General features: G+C 33.0%; 2 protein-coding genes across 2 annotated transcripts in view; one reads left to right on the forward strand and one right to left on the reverse strand.

The window, feature by feature from the left end:
* The window catches only part of LOC119831719 (hemicentin-2-like), a 250092-nt gene that overhangs the window by 135052 nt on the left and 89116 nt on the right, over window positions 1–25924 (forward strand). The gene's annotated exons all lie outside the window — the stretch shown is intronic.
* LOC119831717 (protein artichoke-like) lies at window positions 19876–24545 on the reverse strand. Its single transcript, XM_038355192.1, has 2 exons — window positions 24429–24545; window positions 19876–23863 (listed from the first exon to the last, which is right to left on the reverse strand). Exons 1-2 carry the CDS (start codon window positions 24448–24450, stop codon window positions 21180–21182), a joined length of 2706 nt encoding a protein of 901 aa, XP_038211120.1. The 5' UTR covers window positions 24451–24545; the 3' UTR covers window positions 19876–21179.

The raw sequence follows: 25924 nt of genomic DNA on the forward strand, positions 1-25924 counted from the left end.
TTTTTTGTTTTTTTTTAATGGATTGAGTGGTTCAAGAGGTAGATTTATATGTACAACATCAACATCTATTAAACTACTTCAAATTGAAGGTGTGTGAAGCCGCGGGCAAAAGCTAGTAAATTATAAATTCGACTGTTTTTTGTTATGTTTCGTTACTCGATAACTTTTTTCAGGTTTTTAACCGTTTGACGTGAGTTATGTAGCGTAATCTACACCACCCAGTTAATATAATTCAAATAAATATGCCAGTAAACAAACAAATATAATTAAAAAGATTATTAATATTAGTGGAATTAAACTTCGCCAAAACTGTTATTTCTTTGCTTGACTCGAAAATTAGTTCGCTAATCCTAACAACATTTTAGCAGCTGGCTAAAACTTTTATAATTTTAGCGAAATAATTGTCATTTTGGGTTATGTAAGAACTTTTCGTTTCTTTGTACTTGTCCTCAATTATAGGTGAGACAGCGGCGTAGCGTGGGTGGCGTACGAAAAGGGGCAGGAAGCGCCAAATAATGATTCGGAAATTATAAATCCAACTATCTCACTATTCCTACTAATATTATAAATGCGAAAGTTTTTAAGGGTATGTGTGTGTTTGTTGCCCTTTCACGCAAAAATTGCTCAACCGTTTGCAATGAAATTTGGTACGTAGACAGCTGGACAACTGGAATAACATAATAAATAGGCAACTTTATATCCCAATATTCCTACGGGATACGGATTTACGCGGTTGAAACCGTGGGGCACAGCTAGTAATATATAAATCAAGTGTTTGTAATCGTAAGCTATTATAGCATTTTCTTGTGTTTGTCGGGTTCAATATTATCTATACTAATATTATAAAGCTGAAGAGTTTGTTTGTTTGTTTGTTTGAACTTACTAATCTCAGGAACTACGAGTCCGATTTGAAAAATTATTTCTGTGTTAGATAGCCCATTTATTGAGGAACCACGGACGAAGCCGGGGCCCGCTAGTAATGAATAAATCGCGTTTAAATTGCGTAAAAATTCTTGAATATCTAAATAAGCTATTATAATTGAAAATCTATGTAATGTAATTTTATTCGATGCGGGCTTAAATATAAACTTTGTCATGCTTTGTGTTATAGACATTAAATGCTCATAGTCATAAACTGAACATACAGATTTGAGATTTGAAGGATTTATATAATGGTTAAATGAATTTTCAACAATAGGTCCGTTGTGTTGAACTTGTAAAAGTGTTTTTTTATAATATACTTTTTACTGGGTTAAACGATTTTTTAATAAAAAAAAGCTGATGCCACCCACGTGGTACCATATAATTTGATCTAATTGTGACAATGTGGCAATTTAGTACTTTGCTTCAACGATTATTTCCCTCAATTACCCGGTTGCATATACAAGCATTTTTCTCCCAACCACAAACTGGTCTTTGAATGATGATAGCCGAAACGATAACGACGTGTCCAAAAGAATCTTACATTAAAACGTAACTCGCAATCACGCCGAAAGGAACTTATCAAAAAGTTAATCCGAAGAGACAACATTTTTCATGTAAATATCCTTAGAGCTGACATGGATGAATGATAGATCGGCCGCCATCATAGCTGACGTCTTCGTCGCTAATGTGCTTTGAAAAATATATTTCGTGATGTTCGAACGCATTTGTATGTTAACATCGTAATGTACACAGTTTATAGATCAGATGATGAGAAGTAATCGATTATATAATAAGATATATAAGATATGTTCGTATCTTAACAGTTTTATAAGGGAGGTTTTGGAAACGGAGTTTATGTGAATTTTTAGAAACACTGACATTACGATTCACCTTTAATGTAATATTCTAAAGCCAAAAAAAAAAATTGTATTTGAAAAATTAACTCTTTCTGTTAGTCCGTGTCCATCTGCATTTTGATAAAATTTGGTACGGAGATAATGTGCAAACCGAAAATGGTTAAAGGATAGTGATTATTCTGGAAATTAACTGTTTTTTTCATTTGACAACGCGGGCGAATACGCAGGAAAGTTAGTAACTAAAAAGTTTTTTACTTACCAGTATGTATGAGTTATTTTATGCGAGATGGTAGTCAAGATTACTTTATGCGAGATGGAGTCAAGCGCTTCCCTATCACACAATAAAAAAAAAGGTTTAATTTTTTGTCCAAAGTTTTCACGGTAACCTATAGCTATATAAAAATACTAATTAAATTTGTTGTTCTAGGTCAATAAAAACTATAATTATGGTATTGTATAATTCTTAAAATTAATGCAATGCCTTCTTATAAAATGATTACCCATTAAACTATATTATTTATCATAACATTATTACATCAGTAAATATTCTTCTCTGAAAAGTTCTCAGATCATGAGTGGCAATGTTCTAACATTCATAGCACTATAATAAATAAATAAAATTATATAAATTATGTTATACATAACAAAAACGCTGGTAGAACAATTAAACTATAAACATTTTTATAAACTGAAATTGACTCTGCCGACTGCTCTCAAATGAAAATCAATTTTCTTCCATTCAAATCAAAACAATATATTTTATTTCAACAAACTCAAAGACGTTAATTAATTTAAAATGAAGCTTTATCTCCGTCTGGCAGGTACCACAAAAGTTCTATTGTATTTCAATTTATTATCTGCGATATTGTAAATTTAACTGAATTCATAAAGCCTTTGAAATATCGATTGAGTTGTATTGTATTGTAAAATATTGGGTTTCAATATCTTGCTAGTTTACCTCTGATTTTGTGTTAATCACTAAATGTATTTAATACTCGTACACCCTTGTCTTGGCTTCGCCTGGATCGAATCAGTGTATTTAAATTGCCAGCTAGCGTATGTATATATAATTCAAACCCAATTGGTATAATTCTAATTCTAAAAAAAATCAAGGGGATAGTTCTTGAGTTAGTTGGTTACAAAGAAATAACCAAATCTCTTCCCATTAATAGTATATCATATACAATAGATAGCTTTATATTACTGGTAATAACGTGTATATTTTTGACGTGACAACGTCTTAAATTAGGTTGCGGCTCGGAGACACTCTTGAAAAAGTGTAACGCCTGGTAACGTTACGATGAGTCACCGAACTATCATCGGTCCGCCGCGCGCGCAGCACTAGAGAATTAGGCGCGAATTTGCGCGTGCTTGTGTCTCTGTCTCTGTCTTTCTCGAGCGTTCTTGGCGTAACATTCATATAAATAAATATTCTACCGAGAAAAAGACGTTGTCACGTAAAATCTTCGCCCGTAAAACCGACTTTACAGGCAACCATTTTTTTTTAAGTTACTTTATAAGGCGACTTACAATAACAAATAAGTACAATTCGTCGAGAATCACACCATATTTAAAAATATAAATACTTATTATGCGCCACAGATCCACCGAGTTTTATATCATAAACATAAAATAGCTTAAAACATCATGCTATCATTTAATACGAAACATGTATTTCACATCTTTCTGAAAAGTCAATTTAAACCAATGTCCAAATCGCAAGAAGCCTCATTTCCTTTTGACTAGTATTCCACGTGTAACACGAAACTTTAAATTGCGAAACACATCGCCTAGTCAATATTCAACTCGCTCGCTATAATTTGTTTTAGAACATAATTTTCAGAAGTAGCTAAGAAGTTAAAGTTAATTATGGGATAGCAAACTTCCTGGATGTCGGGTTCAAAAGAGTCAAAGACACGTGCTGCGAGCAACTTCACGGTCCAAACTTAATATAGGTTTATGCGTCTTGGCGTTTATTCGTGATAAATTATTTCATAGGGCTTAGCTTATATTGACTTTTGACCCGAGTGCTAAAATTGTCAAGTTATGTGACAGCGCCCTCGTTTATTTTATTAATCTGCCTTATTAACAGCAGAATCCTAATTCTGTGGAACATAATAAATTGTTTGTTTATTGAATAAATACTATATCAAAATTACATATATTACCTGTTACTCTCATATAGTATAAATAATATATCGGTCCAGTACCTAGTTCCTAAGAATAAGTGTTCACTAGCATTCTGACAAACAAACAACCTATAAGCTTTATATAATAAGCATAGGCTAGTTCGATTGTTTTTCCGATTTAAGTACTAAATAAATTTATGGATTTTATACAATTTACATAGATCTATCAAATGACTTACATAAAAATATCTTATAAATTATAATCCTATTGATATTTTAAAGTACATGCTATGGTATATTAGGAACTCTTTAATATCATACAGGTTGTTTCATATTAAATGGGTCTATTTGATAACAATCAATAAGCTATCCTACCAATATTATAAATGCGAATATCTACATATAAACGGACCTATGGACCTGACATTGTTTCATCAATGATATATTAAACACTATTAATCTGGCACAAACCCTTCCAAGACATTTCAAAAATTTTCTTTATTTTCCATATTCAATACAAAATCTGCAAAACGGTCTATTAATTGAATCACTAAACCGAAGAGTGTATGTCAAATTGAATCACTGAACTGACTGAGTAGTCCAAGCCGAGTAGAAAATAAGTACATTAGCTGTATGCACATACTGACGATGTGAGCTAAAATATTATTCGTGGACGTGACTCGCTTCGCTGCCAGAAATGCTTCGTTGCAACCTCGCTAGGTACATACTTATAGCTTGCAGTTGTAGGCAAAACGGGTATTATCCAGATTATCCCAGCTCTTGCCTACACTAATAGCAGTGATATTGTCTGTCTGTCCTCTTTTATGTCGTTATAGTACAACGAACTTGTCTAGACTTAGCTTTGAGATTAATTTTAAATTGAGTTTTATGCGTGCTCATTATGTTTGAATGGTTTATGACTTACATGATGATGTTGTAAATGGTTAGTTTTAGTTTGCTAAGCGATTTGAAACTGAATGAATATAAGATATAATGCTTTAGAACTAAGGTCGCTTGTAAGTACATTCTTATATATAATCTTATCTATATCTTAAATATATCTTATATATCTATATCTTAATTATATCATAAATATATATATCTTACTAGCTGCGCCCCGCGGTTTCACCCGCGTAAGACCGTATCCCGTAGGAATATCGGGATAAAAAATAGATGTTGGCCGATTCTCAGACCTACCCAATATGCTTACCAAATTTCAGAGGAATCGGTCAAGCCGTTTCGGAGGAGTATGGCAACGAAAACTGTGACACGAGAATTTTATATATATAGATCTTATAAGATTTACTGTGATATGTTCGAAAGAATATTACACATATCTATATCAAGATATTTCAAGACAAGTAAATGAGTAATACTAAATTATTTTAGTTTCTATCGGGAATAGAAACCAGGGCTCTCTCAATGGTAACTGCACTAATATTGTTCCATGTTTTCGGTTTATGTATAAAGTATTATTATTATTGTTTTTTTTTTATCAAGGTATGTCTATGTTTTTTTATCTTAAATTCATTTTTCTTTTCAGGTACTCTTCATAACGAATAAGCGTCCAGTGAAATGATTAAAGTAAGAATTAGAGATCCAATAATAAGTATTTTATAAATCGGTACTGCATACTTGTGTTATATCTTACTCTAATTTCTCTAATATTCAAGAAAATTCCCACAAAATCAAAATATTAGTAAGTACTTATAACTAGTGGTCCGCCCGGGCTTCATCCGTGGTACATTTATAGCTTATATAGCCTTCCTTAATAAATGGGCTATCTAACACTGAAAGAATTTTTCAAATCGGACCAATAGTTCCTCAGATTAGTGCGTTCAAACAAACAAACTCTTCAGCTTTTGTAAAATTAGTATAGACTAAAAAATACTAAACCACCTTCATATTGTAGGACTCAGACCAAACTTAAATAGGGGGCACCAGCACTGAAAAAAAAGTCATCAAAATCACGCCATCATCACAGTCGAAAGTTCTAATGTAACAAGGTCAAAAAATACGTTCGAATTGATAAGCTCTTCTACTTTTGAAGTTAATTGAAAGTACACAATTTATTTATACTTCAAATAATACAAATATGATAGTATTGCATCTCAAATGATAAGAATACTACTATTTATATACAGATAGGATTGATTTTTTAAGAAACGGCTTTCTGTAGCCTGTAGGGATATTATATATACGAAGCACGATTCCACAAAATACGTCATTAGGTAATAGAAAACACACAATATACGAGTACCATATTGATTTGCCGCACAGAAATAGCCATTGTCAACAGACCTTCGTTACGTGAATCAAATGTTATCAAAAAAATATTTTGTCCAAGTCTATCTAATATTACGCGACCAAAATAACATAAAAGAAACATTACGAAGGGCCGCAAAGAGAGATCAAAAAGGACTGTCCAGAAGTTGGGGCAAACAGCGATCAAAGTTGTGAAGAATTCGACTTTCGAAGATAGATTGTATTAAGTTTAGTAAGGCAATTTTTTACATAGACTCTTGAAAGTCAATGTTCACGTTATATTCTCGAATACCTATGTAGCTTTTGAGGCGTGATAATTAGAGTCTGGCTTGTTTCAAAGAAGAAATTAAATGTCATGTATGTTTGTCCAGTGATAGCCATTCACAAAAACGGCTGTCTGATTAAGAATAAGAATGTTTCACATGTAAATAATTGAACATGTGTGAAATCCTGTGTCACTTAGTGAGGTAAGGGGTAGATGGCACCTGTTTCATTGATCGATTTTCTTTATAGACAAGTATGCGATCAGTCTTCTGTGTCGTACCGACGTGAGTACGTACACGAGTTTCAACTGGTAATTGAACCGAGGACCCTCGGTTATACACTCACATGTTAGCCACTGTAATATATATAATACCACTGTGATGGCGGTCAGTGGAACATATAATTACTTATCACCTTTTCCAAGATATAACAGCTTTCATTTATTGAGTATAGAGAGAGCTGGAATATATAGAATATAGAAGAAATAAGCATCTGATCATTGACTTTTAATGTAAAACTTTGTTATAATAAATCATATTCACGAGCGCTTCAGGTTTTTGCGTAGCATTTGTTCAATGTTAAATATACCATTCTCAATTACATACATAATACATCCCAATAGAAATTATATTAATAACTCATTTAAAAGTGTAACGTTACAGTTAGTTATGTATATTAAAAACTTTTTTTTATTTTTTTATTTTAAATATTTAAAGATTATACTCTAAGTTAAATACTCAAGAAAAATGGAACTTATAAATTAGAAATAAAGGAAAGTAAACATTTTTGTAATGTAAATGTAATAGGTATAAACGCTATAATTTTTGAGGATAGATAAACAAAAAAAAATTGTGAAGCATATAGAATAAAGTCATACTATCACGGAGAGGTTTTATATGGGTATCTTGTGATTAGAAAAAGCAAAAACGTCGTAATAACTATACTATAGATACTGACCATTTAGAAAGAAATTAATAAAATCTACTTACATGACTAAGTTTATTAGAGAAACAAACAAAGGGTATTATCTTATTACAACAAGAAAAGAAATAGTGTTAGCATAAAGCTAATTACACGCACACATGTACTGTCAAGCGCTAAAACCAAAATGGCGTCACATCAGTGTACTAATATACTTTCCCGCCTTTTAATCATTTAAAAGCAAGTTTTACGTAAACAAAGAGTTGGTTACGGGCAATTTAGCGCAGTAAGGAAACGGAGCGCGTGACTGTACAAATAAACACCATTATGACACGGAAGGGGACACTATTAACCCTAATAAACGACTACCGACGCATTACTAGAATGTTCTAAGATAGCGGATGATATTCGCACGGAAATAATTTTTAATCGCCTTTCGCTAGTTTCGCTTCAGGGTCGCGGTAGGTGTTTAATAGCTCGAATTTGGTAAAATTAACGTTTACTGTACATACTATAATACTTTGGAACGACGGTTTGATACCACAGGCTTTAATAGTACTTTTGTATAGTATTGTATCTGTATTAATCATTATTTTTGTGCTTTTTTTATTTACATAGTTACCGTGACGTCTTAATCAGTACTGAGTACGCGAGAAAGAGATGGCGTTAGACGACCTTTATAACTCTGTCTTTTTCCCACACTGGAATAATTTCAAGAAGGAATTATAAGAAATTACTGCTTTAGGATGTTCCGGTAGTCTACAGGTGAATAAAAATTAAAAAGAAACCCGTCCAAGAGAGCGTTCTTATTTAAAGAATACACTCTAAGTTCCCAATGATATTAATTAATATGATTGCTTATTACATGGGATAATTATAAAAATAAAAATCGAAGAACGTTCATTTGCAATCAATTAGAATATTACAATTTCTCTTATCTGAGGCCGTTTATCGATAAAACTCCAAAAAGACTATAATGATTAAAATATGAAACGAGTAAATAATGTAAAAACGTTTTCCGAACGCTTCCAATCCATTGGGCATTGCAGTTTTATTAGAATGGTCGTTATTGGCACGAAAACGCTACAATAATTCTGTTAGCCATTGTAACCAGGTTGCTAGTAGTGCCAGTTTCTTTCCAATTTATTAGTTTTCTTACGAGTCAAACAATTCGAACGGTTGCAATATTTTGTACTGTCGAATAAGCCATAGAGTTACGAGAACTTTCGAGAAAGCACGAGAATATGAGTTTTAATATAAGCAATTAAAAAACCTTTGGAAACAAATACGATATGGAATCATTGAGATAATAAATTATTCAATTTGTGAAAAACAGAACAACAAAATTAATTTGCATTGAAATCACACTAATATTATAAATGTGAGTTTGTTTGTTTGGATGTTTGTCCGTCAATCACGCTGAAACTACTGAACCGATTTTATTGAAATTTGGTATGCAGACCGGGTATGAGCTGGCGTAGGTAATTGGATACATTGTATCCCGATTAAATGCTCCCTAGGGATAGAACAGGAATGTTGATATTCGAGCGAAGCCGGGACGAGCGTCTAGTAATGCATATTATTACTATACCGATTTTTGAACCTTGTTTATGACAAAAATTATTTCTATTCCCAATAATCTAGAATTTCTTTAAAGAGCGTCGCATAAAAGAAGATTCCTTTGACAAGTAAACAAAATTAATCGGCTGCCAGCGCCACAGTTAGACTAAACACATTAGTATTAAACAAGATTCTTACCCACTATCATAATTACATTCAATCTCCAATATAAGATCGTAATAATATATAAGATCGTAGTAGTCCTATTATAATACGAGTTATAATAATCTCCTGAAGGCTAATGTATGAATCCATCATCGCTCACGAACAAGCATCTTCGTCTTTCATCTCCTGAGAATTTAAAAACCGTTTCCAAGTTAAATTAAAGATCAGAACTCCGACAGTCACAACTCACAGGGAGGTTATATTCAAATTCGTAGCGTATATACAATTTGGTTAATCACAAACTTTTCTTTTACATTGTTACAGTTGGTTGAACATTTTCTCGATTGGATAAATGCTACAAATTGCGTTGTAATAGGTTATTTTCTATATATTATAGAGACATTTTACGTTACAACTAGTAATACGATTGGTTTATTTATTAAAAAGGTTAATAATAAGGATTACATAATATATATACATAATATACATATATTACAGAAAATATCAACAAATAAAATAAAGTGGTAGACACTTAAAAAACCTAACCATTGACAATAGATGAAATACAAATCTATAAAAAATATTGAATCTCCATATATATATTGATTCAATTAGCCTTATGTGATATTAATACATAACAAAGGTGTATTTGAATTTAATCTCAGCCTTCCTTGATAAATGAATTCTTATGAACCAGTCCCTGAGATGCACGTTGAAACACAAACAACCTAAAACTTTAATTCCGTTATTTAACGGTAAATATCCTATACTAATAACATTATAAATGCGAAATTTTGTGAGGATGGATGTATGTGTATGTATGTTTATTGCTCTGTCACGCAAAAACTACTGCACCGATTGCAATGACATTTTACCTAGATAGCTGGACAACTGGAATAACACATATGCAACTTTTTATCCCGATAGTCATACGAAATATAGACTTACGCGGGTGAAACCGCGGGGCCCAGCGAGTATAAATATAAAAGAGCATATTTATACCTATTAAAAAATTATCTTCAATTGTCTATTTTTTAATTTGATAATGGTTATCTCAATGAAATCTGTAACAAAGAAATGAATAAACATCTTACGAATACGACAAAGGGAATCAAATATCACAAAAATTATCTTCTTTCCATGTCTCGAACAAATGAATATAAGCTATTCACTGCACACTGTCTATACAGAACGGAATGAGGTCAAAATCGCCCTAGGACAAACTCGTTAGCGCATAACGTATTGATAACGTTTGCATTTACGGCCTTACGAGGCTCCATCCACTTCAAACAATGGTATACATTGCCAGGTAGATATTGTGGCGAGCCATAGTTTTTGTATACAAGAAGTATTGCGTAATGCAATAGACAATATGCGTAATACGATGAACATTATATTTATTGTTTTGTTTGAAGAATTTGAAACGGGTTCGAATTGAAAAGTTATTTTTAACAGACGTCCGAAAAACGAAAAATCATTTTTGACACATTCAGTAACTATAATCATACTAATATTATAAATGCGAAAGTTTGTGAGGATGTGTGTGTGTTTGTTGCTCTTTCTCGCAAAGACTACTGAACCAATTGCAATGAAATTTAGTACGTAGACAGCTGGACAACTGGAATAACATATAGGCAACTTTTTATCCCGATATTCCTACGGGATACGGACTTACGCGGGTGAAACCGCGGGGCGCAGTTTGTATGAAATATAAATGTATTTTATAGAAAATAACTTGTTTAGTTAGTATTATCCAACTTGTAGTGAAAGCAAAAATATTTAATTATAAGTAGAACTAATGAGAGTCGTTTTATTTTAAACTTCTATCGAATAATGCCTGCCTAACCATACAAATAACTCACACAATAAATTCACAATGTTCATTGGAGACAATGATGTCAATAGCAAAACCGAAGCTCCCGAATGCACACAGCATCTGTTTTGGCCGCATCCGCACTGACGTAACCCAAACTTTAAGACTGTTCCATATATGTATATCGATTGAGACATGTTCAATATTCCGCAGACATAGCATGTTGATAAAATAAAATCACAAGATCTTACTAGCTGCATAAAACTGATTCACAATGGGCACCCCGCCAAAGGATGGTTTGAAAGCAAACTGAGTTGTGCTGGTGTCGGATTTGTTATAGATAGGGCCGTGTTTTACCGCTTGCGGCACCTTTGCTAATATGGCCAACGCAAAACGTGCTACGTATCCACTATTCGCTGTGCTTTATATAAATTTATGGGCGACGTCGAATATATTAAAGCTCGAACGCCAAGCTAAGGGTGTATGTTTTTCCGATTTGCATGTGAAACTAACGACATATTTAGGCGTTCAAAATAGTTGTTATCAAAATAAATGTACCTGCTGGATAAAGAAGAGCTAAATAACTATTTAACTTCTGAAACCTTCAATATTAGTTCTCACCGCAGATTACATGTACAATCGGAACGTCTAGAACTTTCAGCCTACATTTCCCTACCATCACTACGGTATAAACGAGTATACCGCAGTCCAGTTATCTTATCCAGCTAGTCACACTTCGCGGACGACTAAACTCCTAACATAACCTCAAAAGCGCTCGCGTGTGCTGAAAGTTATATCGCATGCTTTGTGAAGTTTATCCAATCTTAATTTCACAGGCTTGCACGATGCAATAATTCTGTTAATCCGACTCGCTGATACGTTGACAATTTTCCAGCTATATCAGAACATTGTTCAATGGGCGGTTTTAAATAGGACGTTTCAGGGTTGCAATTTGTTTCTTGATATTTTTACGTTACCTTGAAATTTGGAGCACCTACATAGAAGGTCAGCGTGAAATAGTAGGATGAGAAGGCTACTTACTGTACTGCTGTTTCGTTCAATGAATAAATAAAAAATAATGGAAAAAAAAATGCGAATGTGCAATTAAGAGAGGTGTCATCGGATAAGTTTTAATTGAAATGGTGACTTTTATGTAGGTTTTTTTGCTACAATCCGTATTTAAAGTTGTTAAAATGTTATCGGTAAAATCGCTATTTGCTCTACCGATTACACAAAATATTACATAATTAAATATCGTCAATGAACGTTAAACTGTCCGGCTTTGACGAGAAAAGATTACCGAATAAATTAGTTGGTGGAGCAAGTCTGTTTTTGACATGAACCAAAATTCGATTTACAGAAACAATCGAAAATCTAACTGGCTGGAGTACACCCGTTATGGGCAGGCTTGGACTCGATAATAGACGACAGATTGAAGTTTTAAACAAACAAACGTAATGGTAGACCAGTGGGTATTTATTTAAGTTTGCCAAAAATTGTTTGTAATCTTGCTTTGAAATAATTCGGGATTTTTAATGAGGACCTGAAATTAAAAGGTAGACGGACTTACCTTAAAGATTTATTCGACTGTCTAATTTCTTGAGAGATACTCAACGTCATCGTCGAGACTTGTTATCCGGGTTCGGATATGACCTGTATTTTTTTTCATTATTTTGCTGTTTTAAAAATGATGAATAATATTTTTACAAGTATTATTTCCGTTATTTATCTGTTGTATGATAAATCTTGTAAAAAGTTAAATGTTTTATGTGTATGCAGGCAGTTGAATTTATATAAAATTCTTAGAAATAATTTCATATTATATCGTATAGTGGCAGTCGAGCACGCTTCGGCACGAATTGTGCCAGCTCACATCGGGGAAGTACCACACCCGCACAGAAAGCGGCGTCAAATAGTAGAATTGTACTGTGTTCCGTACGGTAAGTTTCCGTTTCCTCACCCTTCCTAATCCATTCCTTCTTTTCCGCCATCCTTTCCCAACCCTTACCTTAAAAGCGGGCAGCGCAGAGGCACTAACTCTGCGAATGTTCTTAGGCGGTGGTGATCGCTTACCATCAGGCGAACCACCAGCAGTTGCCCGCTATGACATATAAAAATTATGATAAGAAACTATATTACAATATCATAAAAAAAAAACAATTTTAAGGTAACGCTAAATTGTTTCGCTTGTTCTTATACAGAGTATACTTAAGGAAATTATTTACACCTGGCGATCCTTATCAGATTTAAAGTGGGTCAAAATCGAATCAAAAGAAGACGGTTACGTATAAAAATATTGGTAAAGCTAAACCGTGTCAATAATGAGTAGGTACACAAGTAAATTTGAATGAAAACATGTAACGAAAATACCTATATATTTCACAGGCGCGATTCAGAGAGGTGTATGTATTAATGACAGTCTGTAATATTTACCTTATTTAATTACTTGGCTTTATAATTAGGAAACTTAATGGCTGTTATGAACAAACTATAGTATTTAAGACAGCTTCACGTGATCCCCGAGGCTGTATTCCGAAGTCCATTAAATCAGCCAATGTTGAAACTAAACTGTTTTAGACACAAATTAATTCTATTAAAGTTTCTTAACCGAAATGTCGAAAACTCAGAAATTATAATACTGAAACCCGGAATCCATTATTGGATATAGCATGGCAACATCGTCTAACGAAATTTGCGTAAAGTTGAATCTGTTTCTATTAATTACGGCAGAGAGATTTCAGAACGAAACTTCAGTCGACTTCACGGGGTCACTGTTTAAAACAATTATTAAAAAAAAGGACTAGAAATACTTCAAGTCTTAGTCTCTCATAAAAGCTTACGACAAACTTTGGATATCTATTCATTTTGCTTCATTTTAGATTTAAAACTTTATAAATTTAACATTACGAATAATTTATCTTACATCGTGCGTCATGCGCCTTGAGGTATCACCCATGTTGTGTGTGATATTATATTACTCAATAAATGTACACCACACAAACATTTTCAAATCAAACCAGTCGTTCCTGAGATAAGCATATACAAAAAAACTCTTCAGCTTTATGTTATACGCAGGACTACTGAAAATGTTATAATTTGTTCATTATAACATGATTTTATTTCGATGAAAAAATCAGTTAAAAAAATGGTCAGTCTGTCACGTGTGTGTAGTGTCACGCTGGTTACATGCTGACCTTCGGAGCTGAAACGAAACGTATTAAACTCTTACATCGCACACGCAGATTCCTAAACGTCACTCTAAAACACTTCATAGAGATTCATAAGTATCGCTATATACTATATATGACTATAGCCAGCTATAGATTCTTTTGGTGACGATATTATGTGATGGAGTTAATTCAACAAACTTTTTAAAAGTTTGTTGAATTATATTAAAATGTCGGTTACAAAGACACTTGACCTTCATGGCAAATTGCTTTATTCGAACCGTTTACACCACTGGTTATTACTTGCTCTAGTTAAATAATTGGGGCTCTGGAATTAAAGTTATATAAAAAGTCAGTTCTACCGACCTATTTACATTTGTAAGTCGAGTTTTCCAACTATTTTAGTGTATATTTTTGTGTATTGTATTGTGGCAATCAATTCGCCGTGTTACAGTTGGTGTAATGCTTGCGAATGTGTTAAATTAAAACCATCATAAGCTTTACCAAGCGTAATTGCAATAAAGACATAATACCTCGCCTGTTCCCACTGCAGGGACACAGGCCTCCTATAAAGATTCGGGGCATAATGCACGCTGACCCAGTGAAGGTTGGCAGATGTCACATGTCGTTGAACTTGTGATTCCCAGACATGTCGATAATGCGCAGATAAATTGAATTATAGTTAAAATACAGGTACATATAATATTTCATATCTCTTTGGGAGTTGATAACTTATAACTGAGAAACTTCAATGATAGATAATTTTATTGAGAACATTATTACAAAAAGTACTCATACATATTTAAATTACTTTGCTCATTATTCAGTTATTCTCTATAATTTAATATTGTAACAGTGATGCGGTAGTATAATCTATAAAAACGAAAAGGAGTAATTACAATGAATTAAATATCTATTACGCCTTTTGGATATTACGTAATTTGAGTTGAGTCTTTTTAACAATATTGATTTCTCATATAGTAAGTTGGTAACAATTAATCCTGTGTCTACAGTATTACATTTTCATTAAGCCGTATTCTCACCAGAAAAGAAATAAAACATTTCAGTGTTAATATGAAGTTGTGACATAACGAAAAAAACTTGGTTATCGCAGCCCTATTTGGTCCTTTCTGCACTAAACATCAAATATGCAACACGGACGCTCATAATGTATCCGCTAAAAGCATCAGCTTGATGTAAAGATACCCTTAAATTAGGCAACTGCGTAACTAACTAAGGCTCTTTATAAAACTTCCCTTTTGAGTGAAGTTTGTTCGAGGTCTCCTATCCAAGGTAACCTTGTGAAACGCGATTTATTCAATTCGCATTGCCAGGGCCGCTACAAAGGAGTAACTTAGTAAATTTTTTCCGTGTATCGATTTCTGAGAAGTTATTTATCAGATATATGTATGAGCTAGTATAGTATAATAAGAAGGAAGCATTCGTATTTTTGTATATATGTTTGTAATGTTTCCACAGAAAAACTGTTGGACCGATTTCAAAAATTCGACGTGACATGTTTGAAACGAATTTATGACTTCTTTTATTATTATACACAAACTTCAAAAAAACATCGAGAACTCCATAGACAAGAACACCCTTCCATAAACTGAACGTATTTTTTCCTAACGACACCGCAACATATCATAATATAATAATTAGTCTATCTGAAACTCTGATAAATATTCAATTTGTGACTCTTTGTATAAAAACAAATGCACAAAAACTCTGTTTTTTTTTTGAGAAAAAGAGCCACAGACAATGTTAAACACCTCTAAGCAAATAAGCTTTAGATTATCAATTCACGTTAACACATGGCAGCCGGTTCCTGTATTCATCCTATAAAATATATCTCGGTTAAAAAATTTGCTTTGTTTCGTTTATAACCCTTCCTCTAACGCCTCATTAACCAGAATTGTTCCTTTAAATTTGTATTAATACGAATTCCTGAAAAACCTCACTAACCGAGACAGGATGGAACGATAAAATGTTAAAATGTGGGTGTCAAGCCGCTTCGGCACGAATCGGGCCAGCTAGCAAATTTGACGTACCACACCCCCACAGAAAGCTGAAGTGAAATAGTAGCATACTACTGTGCTTCGTACGGTGAGTGGGGGAGCTAGCAACTCGTTTCGTTTTCCCATCCCAGTCCATTCCTTCTTTGCAGACGTTAATGTTTTCCATATCCCATACCCTTTAAAATACCATACCCTTGACCGCCTCCTTCGTACAGTGGTTAACGCATGACCGTAGAACCGAGGGGCCATGGGTTCAATTCCTGGTGGGGACGCACAAAAAAAAATGTCTCGATCTGGCAGGACACAGAAGTTTGATCACCTACTTGTCCCTAAAGTAAATCTATCAGGGATACAGATGTACATCATCTGCCCCATACCCCACTAGGGGACACGGGACTTTACTTATATACTAATACCCTTTAAAAGTGAGCAGCGCATTCGCAGAGTAATCATATAGTTCATGGGCAGTAGTAATCGCTACCATTAAACAAACCATCAGCTCAGTTGCCCGCTCTGACATAAAATAATAAAATTAAATATAACTGTTTACTAAACCTAAGTCAATCTGACAAAAGAACAAACCAACACATTTTCACGTATAATATTAGCAGATATGTCAAATTGAGCATGTAGCAGCATCAACGCATTGTAAAGTTAATTAAAAACATATCCTTCAAGCTAAGGCTATTAATAAGGCAAGCCAGTCTGTGAATCTCTTTACCTCCCTTATACTCTTATATGAGGGGATTTGTCTCATACTGACTGGGGAATTTTTAATTAATAGTTTTTATAGGTACAAAACATAGTATTGTAAAAGTTTTAAATTTAAAAAGGTAATTAATTTTTTTTTTGCTTAAAGCGTTATTTTGCACGCAAATTGCGAGCTATCAGTGAGCGAATTTTCCATCAACTTTGATCTGGTTAACGTTTACTTCGACGTTCTATAGACGCTGGAGTAAACAAAGAAAATGTACATATAATTGGAATTATTTATGATCACGTTCCAGTTTCCGTCTCACCAGATTCGCTTGAAGTTTTACATGATACAATGATATCCATTATTATTCAACAATGAGTTTTTTCAAAAATTATATGACGTTGTTCGTTCATAATTTCTCATTTATAAAGTATATCAGTGCTATAAAACTAAAAATTAAATATGGAGTTGTTTTATTATATTGATTATAGTAGCGGCTACGTCTCATTAAACACTCTGTTCACTTAGGAACAACTATCTATGGATCTAGTTGAAAAACCAGCGCCAGGTTCATGTCTAGCACAAGCTGAACCAGATCCATTTTGATGATACTGTGGGAAACATTATTATTACACTTTTTGTTATATTTTTAATATTATTATTGTTGAATTCTTCTGTACTTTTCGAGTCACATTATCTCTCCAAAAAAATGTATTTTCTTTCTTTCTTCATGGCATGGCATTCGAAGTTGCTTGTCGCATCCCTGGATATGTTAAAAACAAAATATAGACAGTCCGACCGTTTTACGCTTAGTATCTGTTATCGTGTTATATCTATGTGTGTATATCCTTTCTGTGATCTCAAACTATCTCTATACTGAATATTATTCAAATACGTTCAGTAGTTTAGGCGTGAAACAGAGACATGATAAGTTTCGCGTTTATAGTTTAGCAGGAATATACTGAACTAAAATTGCCTGTATGTTTATTATGCTTATAGATAAAAAACCTATTTTAATAAAATTTGCTTGTAAAATTTAACCATTTTCAATCATCAAATAAAAAAGCAGGTAATCAATTCGTCTGTTTTCTTTTTACGCTTGTCACTTGACTGTTTATTGGGTGAACCGATTCGTGTGATTCTATTTTATTTTAAAAATGGTGCATTTTTTCTTGTTTCATTTTAATTTAGTCTACTCCTGGAAGCAATCAAATACGACTAACTAACTAATACTAACTAACTACTCAATTTCAACAAAAAATAATCAAATTCCCTCCCAACATAGAGAAGCTTCAATAAAAACTAACGTTACAGTGGTACGATCCGAATACGAAAAAATCACAGCTGCCATCAAAACAAGTAAATGCTCAAAGTCGTTTGCCAGTAATGAGAGCAGATACAGGCTCCGGTAATGGTCTCTAAATACCGGAGGACTTAGCATAATCGATTTGCAAAGACCTTGAGACGGTATCGTATGCCTGGATGTATCCCGCACTTTTCTTTGAACGCATCTGATCGTACAGAATTGGCAGATAAATAAATTCGTATTGTTATGATGATTGAGACGGATTCGAGAATTCGGAAAGAGAGCAAAATATATTATAATATATACTAATGTTAATGAAAATGCGTGACCACATTTTCTACGATTTTATATCTCTTTCTAACGTTTAATTTCCTCACAATCATATGAGATGTAAAAACTGTCTTCACATTCCCTCTAAAATATCATAGATACCTTCCCCCACTTGACACCCTACCCCCATTCCCCCATCAGTCACCGAACGAGACACAGTAGCTTGTTTTACTATTTCACGCAGATCTTCCGTGGGGGTGTGGTACTTCCCCGGTGCGAGCTGGCCAAGTTGTGCCGAAGCGTGCTCGACTCCCACACACAAATGCCTTGTACTCCAATCTTATCGGTCTACCCATCGATAAAAAATTTGTTATCATGTACAAAATGGTCCATGCAGACATGTTAGTAATAAGATACCGAGATAATCAATTAAACGGTCGTTGTCATGCGTGATAATTGCTGACATCGTTTCTTGTGTTCATTACATCAGAATCTCGCCTCGCTGTTTCTTGGCAACATCGCCACATGATTTAAATGAATTTACAACAAAGCAGAAACTAGTTTGCTATGAATGAAACTTTGATTTATTTATGGTTATTCAGTATTTTAACTCAAAGGCCTATACGAGTTGAAATGACGTGTGTGTAAATTTCACATAAGAGTTGTTTGTTTTTTTCCATTTCTATATACAATTTATCAATTAGAATCAGTACTTGCTAAAATTAAAGAATGTAATAAAAAACAAACGAATACGTCTGCTTTATAATATAACTGAAGATTTCATAGTAATAAATAACAAAATTAGTTTATGTCATTACAATTGAAATTACAACTTAGACAAACTTGGTCTTAAACGCCAGAAACAAAAAAACAACATAAATCATTTCGCCACACAGTCGCGATCACTAAATAATTTATTCATAGTAATAACCAAACAAATTGCAAGTTAATCGTCCCAATACAGGGAGACAGACGGCCATTTTTCAATGATATGCCGCAATTTGTTTTTACGGCAGCACTGAAGTGATGTATTCGATTTGCATAACCATTATTTTATTGATAACTACGGTTTGACAAATTTATTAATTTACTAGCTGTGCCTCGCGGTTTCACCCGCATATGTTCGTATCCCGTAGGAATATCGGGATAAACGTTGCCTATGTGTTATTCCAGTTGTCCTGCTACCGTACCGAATTTTATTGCAATCAGTTCAGTAGTTTTTGCGTAAAAGTACATCCATCCATACTCACAAACTTTCGCGTTTATAATATTAGTTGGATATAGGAGCAAAAACATTATTACTTTTCCATTAAATGTTATTTTAATCGTAGCATTCGCGTGGGATTTACTAGCATGTCGACTTCCCGCGTAAATCCCGAATTTGATAAACACAAATTGAAAAATTGCATATATATATATATATATAATTGATATATCTTTCAGTGAAAACATTTAAATTGATACCAATAACATACAAGCATATAACGAAAACAAAAATTAATAAACTCATTTGTTTTTAAACTCACACTAGTTTATTTCTGTTGCATTGATTCGTATACATGAGTAAGAAAAAATAAAGACATTATCGTCACTTCAACAACAACTTTGATCAAATATCATTCAAAGATAAACCGATCCAAACTGCAAGGGAGAATTCTATAACATTACATTCATGTAAGCATACATATAACAAATTTTTAACGGCGGTCGCAAAGTTGGCAAGTTATATTTACCGTATATGTATATTATAGCTAGCTTCTTCACTTTTTACTACTATTTTTAGGCTAGCTCGCACCGGGTAAGTATCACATCCACACAAAAAACCGGCGTGAAATAGCTGTGAAATGCTGTGTTTTGTATCGTGAGTAGGGGAGCTAGCGGTTTTCTCGACCTTCCCAGTTCATTTCTTCTTTCCAGTCGTCATCTTTTCCTTATCCCTTTCCCCATAAAAGCGGGCAGCGCATCCGCAGAGGCACTAGCTCTGTGAACGCTCATGGGCGATGGTGATCGCTTACCATCAGGCCAACTACCAGTTCAGTTGCCCGCTTATGGAGTGGCTTATGGAAATAAACTTAGCGGTATAAAAAATAATTTATACATAATCAATGATATCTTCTATATGATACAATTCTTTGATATAAAAAAAACACTGCAATAATAGAAATTTTACATTTAATAATTCTTCGTATCGAGACCGTGAGCTGATAAAAACCATGCATTCGCTGTGTTACCAGATAACCTCGTTTCTAGCTGCCCACACAGGTTTTCAGTAATTATGCATATTTTATGCAAATAATTCATACTGGATGATGATCGAATATACATAGACCGCCCTTTACCTCTCTATAAACCTGTCCCAAAAAGATCATATTTTGTACCCCACATCGTTGATAAAATAAAGTACACTCGTTGGACTTAAAAATATATTCTGAACCAAATTAGAATAGAATAAATGCATAGTAATGGAGTTGCTCTTACAAATACATACGTAATACACCTTTAACAAATGACACAATTAATAAAAATAGCACAACAAACATTTGATTTTGTTTCATGTTTCATACTCATAATTAAGGGAAAACAATCACAAACAGTATCCCTAATTTTACAATAATAACTTTATTTCGTATGTACAATAGTATAATTTCACAGACATTATCGAATTTTTCAAATTAATGACATAATTACACACTAATTTCAGTTGATGTGCCTAAATTAAATAAAGACTTAAAATTACTAACATTTTTATCAGTCTACAATATGTAGTTACTAATTAACATTCATCATTCTTTCAATCATTGATTAAATTAATACCACAAACAACTAACTCAATAGATCACTTTGAAATTCTGAGGCACTTGTATCGAGAGACTGTCGCATCTGCAATCTTGATTCGCCAAATGATCGCGATGAAACACGGTATTGTTTATAAAAATATAACCCTATTACACCGCATACCAGCAGAGTTAGAACTGTGCACCAGATTAAAACAACGGAAGAAGATGAATCAGATGAACTAGACACATTTGCTGTCGGCGTTGCTTTTGATTCATCGTCAATATCACCACATTGTATACCATGAACATTATCTTCGTGGAATATTTTGTCAATCGATGTGATTTCTACCTGCCATATTGTTTTGTTTATATTCTTTATGTGTCTCACAATCTCTTTACAAGCAATAGGATTTCCGCCTATGCTGATCGATTTCAATTTAGGCGCAACAGAAATTAATTGTTCGATATCAAGCTTGTTTATGTGGTTATTATCCAGTATTATTCTTCTCAATTCAGAACATTCGTGAAATACGTGCTCGTCTAGCTCAGTTATGTTATTTTTGGACAAATCAACAAGTTCAGTCCTATTAAGTCCATTGAAAGTGCCATAACGAATATTACTTAAACTATTCGACGAGATGTTTAAAAGTTTGAGAATTCTCAAATGATGAAATATACCAGGTGGCAAAGAGGAGATTTTGTTATTGCTGATATCCAATGATTGTAAATAATCTAATTCAGAAAAGAAGTTACTGTAGAATGAAGATAGAGAATTGTTACTGAGATCCAAACTAACTAATTCTTTGAAGTAGCTGAGGTTCACTGAAGATATATCGTTTGAAGATAATTTTAAAGTGTACAAATCTTTTAAAGAATTTGTAAACTCGTTATTGAAGCTTTTTATCATATTATTAGACAAATGTAAAGATTTCAAGTTGTGGTACGTTTGAATTATCGGAGTTGATATATTAGAAATAAGGTTATAAGAAAGATCTAAATATAAAATAGAGGATAAATTTACATTTGGAACGTATCTAAGCTTATTATTATTCAAATAAACAGCTTTTAGACGCGACAATCTGTTGCTGTTCACATCAAAATTTGTTAAATTATTGTAAGATATATCCAAGCTGTATAAATTATTGGTTTCATTAAAATTATCAGGATCTATATCGCTTATTGCATTGTGAGACATATTTATTCTTACAACAACAGGCATCTGAACAAATGCTTGCTTTTCTATTTTAGTTAAATTAAAATTAGAAATATCTAAAACTGTCAAGTATTGGGCAGGACTGAACGTGTCTTTTTTTACTGATCCATTCAATGAATTACCGGAAACGTTTAAATAAAGTAAATTCTTTAGCGGAAGTGACAATGGCTCTATAATAACGATCTTATTCATAGAAACATCTAACCATTTCAAAAGCATTTGCTTTGAAAACAGGCCACTGGCTAGAATAGTTAGCTTGTTATTGTTTAAAAACAACTTTGTCAGATTTTGTAATGAATACCTTAAGAAATCTATCTGAGATATATTGTTATATGATAGATCTAAACTAAGCAATGTATTATCCATAGAAAAACTCGAATTATGTATAGAATTAATTCTATTCCGAGATAAATTTAAATGTAATAGCGAGGTCATTGAAGAGAACGCATTTTCTTCCAAGTTCATTATACTTTGGTTATAAAAATTCAATTCTGTAACGTTTACCAAACCAGCAAAGGTAGATTTTGAAATTGTAATGTTTATATTATTACCTTTCAAATTAACATAACTAAGAATAGTGTGTTTGAAAACATCATCTTGCATTTTCGTTATGTTATTATTCTCCAAATCTAAATATCGTAAATTAACATTATTAAGGAACATGACATATTCCAAATCAGATCTAATTTTGTTATTACTCAAGTCTACTGAATTAAGATTAAGCGCTTGTGAGAAACAATTGGATTCTATGCTTTCTAGTCTATTGTATGACATGTTGATATTTATAAGATTTTGCAACCTGTTAAGCTCGAAACCATTAACTTTGAGTATGTTATTATTCGACAAATCCAAATACTCTAAAGATGCTAAATTTATAAGTGACATAGACAACGTGGATATGTTATTAAACTGTAAATGAAGTCGGTTCAGGCTCTTCAAATTCACAAATATGTCATCCCCTAACACGGCAATTTCATTGTGATCTAAATAGAGTTCTTTTAAATTGGTCATGTACTGAAAAGCCCCCGTTGAAATATTCCGAATACTGTTATACGAAAGATCAATGTCCCTCAGTTCCGTCTGTCGGCTTTCATATTGAATCAAAGAGTACGGTAGAATATCTTCAATTGCGTTGTGCGATAAATTCAAGTGTTGTAAATTTACCAGGCTCTTGAACGCCAAATTTTTTACATACTTTACATTGTTGTATGATAGATCTAGTGATAAAGTCTTGGTGTAATACCGTAGGCAGGATTCTTCTAAATAAGTCCATTTGTTTCCAATCGCTTTTATTTCTTTGACTCTCGAGTCAAAGTTGGTGGATCCGAAGAAACCGGCTGTAAGGCTGTTGATAAATGAATTTTTAACGATAAATGTGACGTACGGGTCTTCGCAGGAAGGATTTGGTACGGTGCCGGCGTAGCTCTCACAAGTAACTGTATATTTACAACCGGTGGTAACTTCCAGTCTACATGTATTCGTAGTGTACGCAGTTTGAATACAAAGTATTGTAATACCTGAAAAGGAAACATTTCAAAACTCAATACTATAGTAGAATTACTACTACGTTCGTGTTTGCTTAATTCAAAGAACTGAATAGACGATAATCCTAAAAAAGTACTTCCTACAACTAAAACGTTTATTAATTATTTATACATATATTACAAAGCTGAAGAGTTTGTTTGTTTGCTTGAACACACTAATCTCAGGAACTTCTGGTCCGATTTAAAAAATTATTTCAGTGTTAGATAGCCCATTTATTTAGGAAATTTCATTGCAATCGGTTAAGCAGCTTTTATGTGAATGAGTAACAAACATACACATAACCATCCTCACAAACTTTTGCATTTATAATATTAGTAGGATTATGCGCCTTATTAAAAAATAAGAGCTGCCTTATAATAAGTATATTATGTTATCACCCAGTCACACAACAGATGAATAAATAGAAATTAAAAGTTCGCAAATAGCACAACAGTGGTTCGAAAATCAACGAAACTCGAAAACACAATCTAAAAAGCCAAATAAAATCTAGGCCTAAATGCTCGTATATTCTACGCTTTTATTAAACTCTCTACTCACCAAGTATATATTTTAATTCCATATTTAACACTGTTTTTATTATTACATGCTCGATAATATAACTGCAATTGAATATCTGCTATCACAAGTTACACCACTGTGAGAGCTTTGTGTTCTGACACATAAAATAATTCATAACAACAGAGCTCCGTAACAAATAAATAAACCATTATGGAAGTTAACAATATTTGTTATTCGTTTAATCTGCTTGAACAAATAACGGCTGTCTTGTTTGAATAAATATCATTATAAGGGTTTTAATAGGTTCGCTTGTGAACCGACTTAAAAATGATGAGGTTCTCAATTCTGCTCTATTTTATTTTGTGTATGTTATTTCATAACTTTTTACTTGATGGATCGATTTTGATGTTTCCTTTTTTATTTGGTAGCTGATGCCTCCTATCGGGTTCCATTTAAATTGGTTTCGAGATGTAAAAATATCTAGATCTAAAAACCAATTAACTGGGACCCTATATTTGTGTTTAATATAATTATTTCAGAACGAAAGTAATGCACGCTTCAAGTGAAAAAAAAACAAACGTATTTTGAATGTTTGTTTGTTTGTTTATTTTGAGGCTTTATCTCAATATCAAATCTCATAAACAACGAACCATCCGTTCTTGAGTTGTTGTTTATCATCTTAATTATTTCACGGAACCCACATGGCATATAACTCAATGATAAAGTATTAGTAATCTGTCATTTATATATAAAATATTCGAACAAAACATAATATATGAACTTCTTTTTCCTCATATGAACAATAATATTATAAATGCGAACTGTCTGTTTGTTTCTTTGTTTCTTTTTCACGCAAACCACCTAACTGATTTAAAAGAAATTAGGCACAAAGATAGTAACAGAGAAAAGATAAAGAATGTATATTTTTTGAGGTTGCCCATTTTCCTTTAACTGAGCGAAACCGCGAGCGAAAAGCTTTTCGGCTCTCAAACTATCTTTTTACCAAGTTTCATCCAAATCTCTATGGTTTAGGCGTAAAGATGAGAGAGACAGATATATAGCGTTACTTTCGACTATATCAGTTAAGCAGGTATTCATTAATATTGATTTATCAATGCCTAAATAAACATAATATAAAACATTCTTCCCGATTTGTTAAAATCTTCAAATGTTCAATGATAAAAAAAATCACATTAAATTATAAACATCCTCTCTTATCACGGCTCTGTTCCGTATATTCTCCACAGGAAAGCATTATCTGTACTCTCTGAGAGATAATTTTGTAGCGTACAATAATTACACAGAGGACAAGAAAATAATTGACCGTATTATAAATGGCTTCTAATGTTATAAAGAGAGAAAACTACACGACGATCTAAAAAAATATGCTATTGGAAAGCTACGCCTGTGTTCCGAGTAACTTTAAAAAGTAAACTTTGTACCTCAGTGTACTAGCAAACAAGTAGAGTAGTGTATTATGTCATATTATTATTATTTTTTATGTCATCGTCGGCAATGGAGCTGGTGGGTCGCCT

Source organism: Zerene cesonia, chromosome 14 (genome assembly GCF_012273895.1).
Source record: "Zerene cesonia ecotype Mississippi chromosome 14, Zerene_cesonia_1.1, whole genome shotgun sequence".
NCBI classification, from domain to species: Eukaryota; Metazoa; Arthropoda; class Insecta; order Lepidoptera; family Pieridae; genus Zerene; species Zerene cesonia.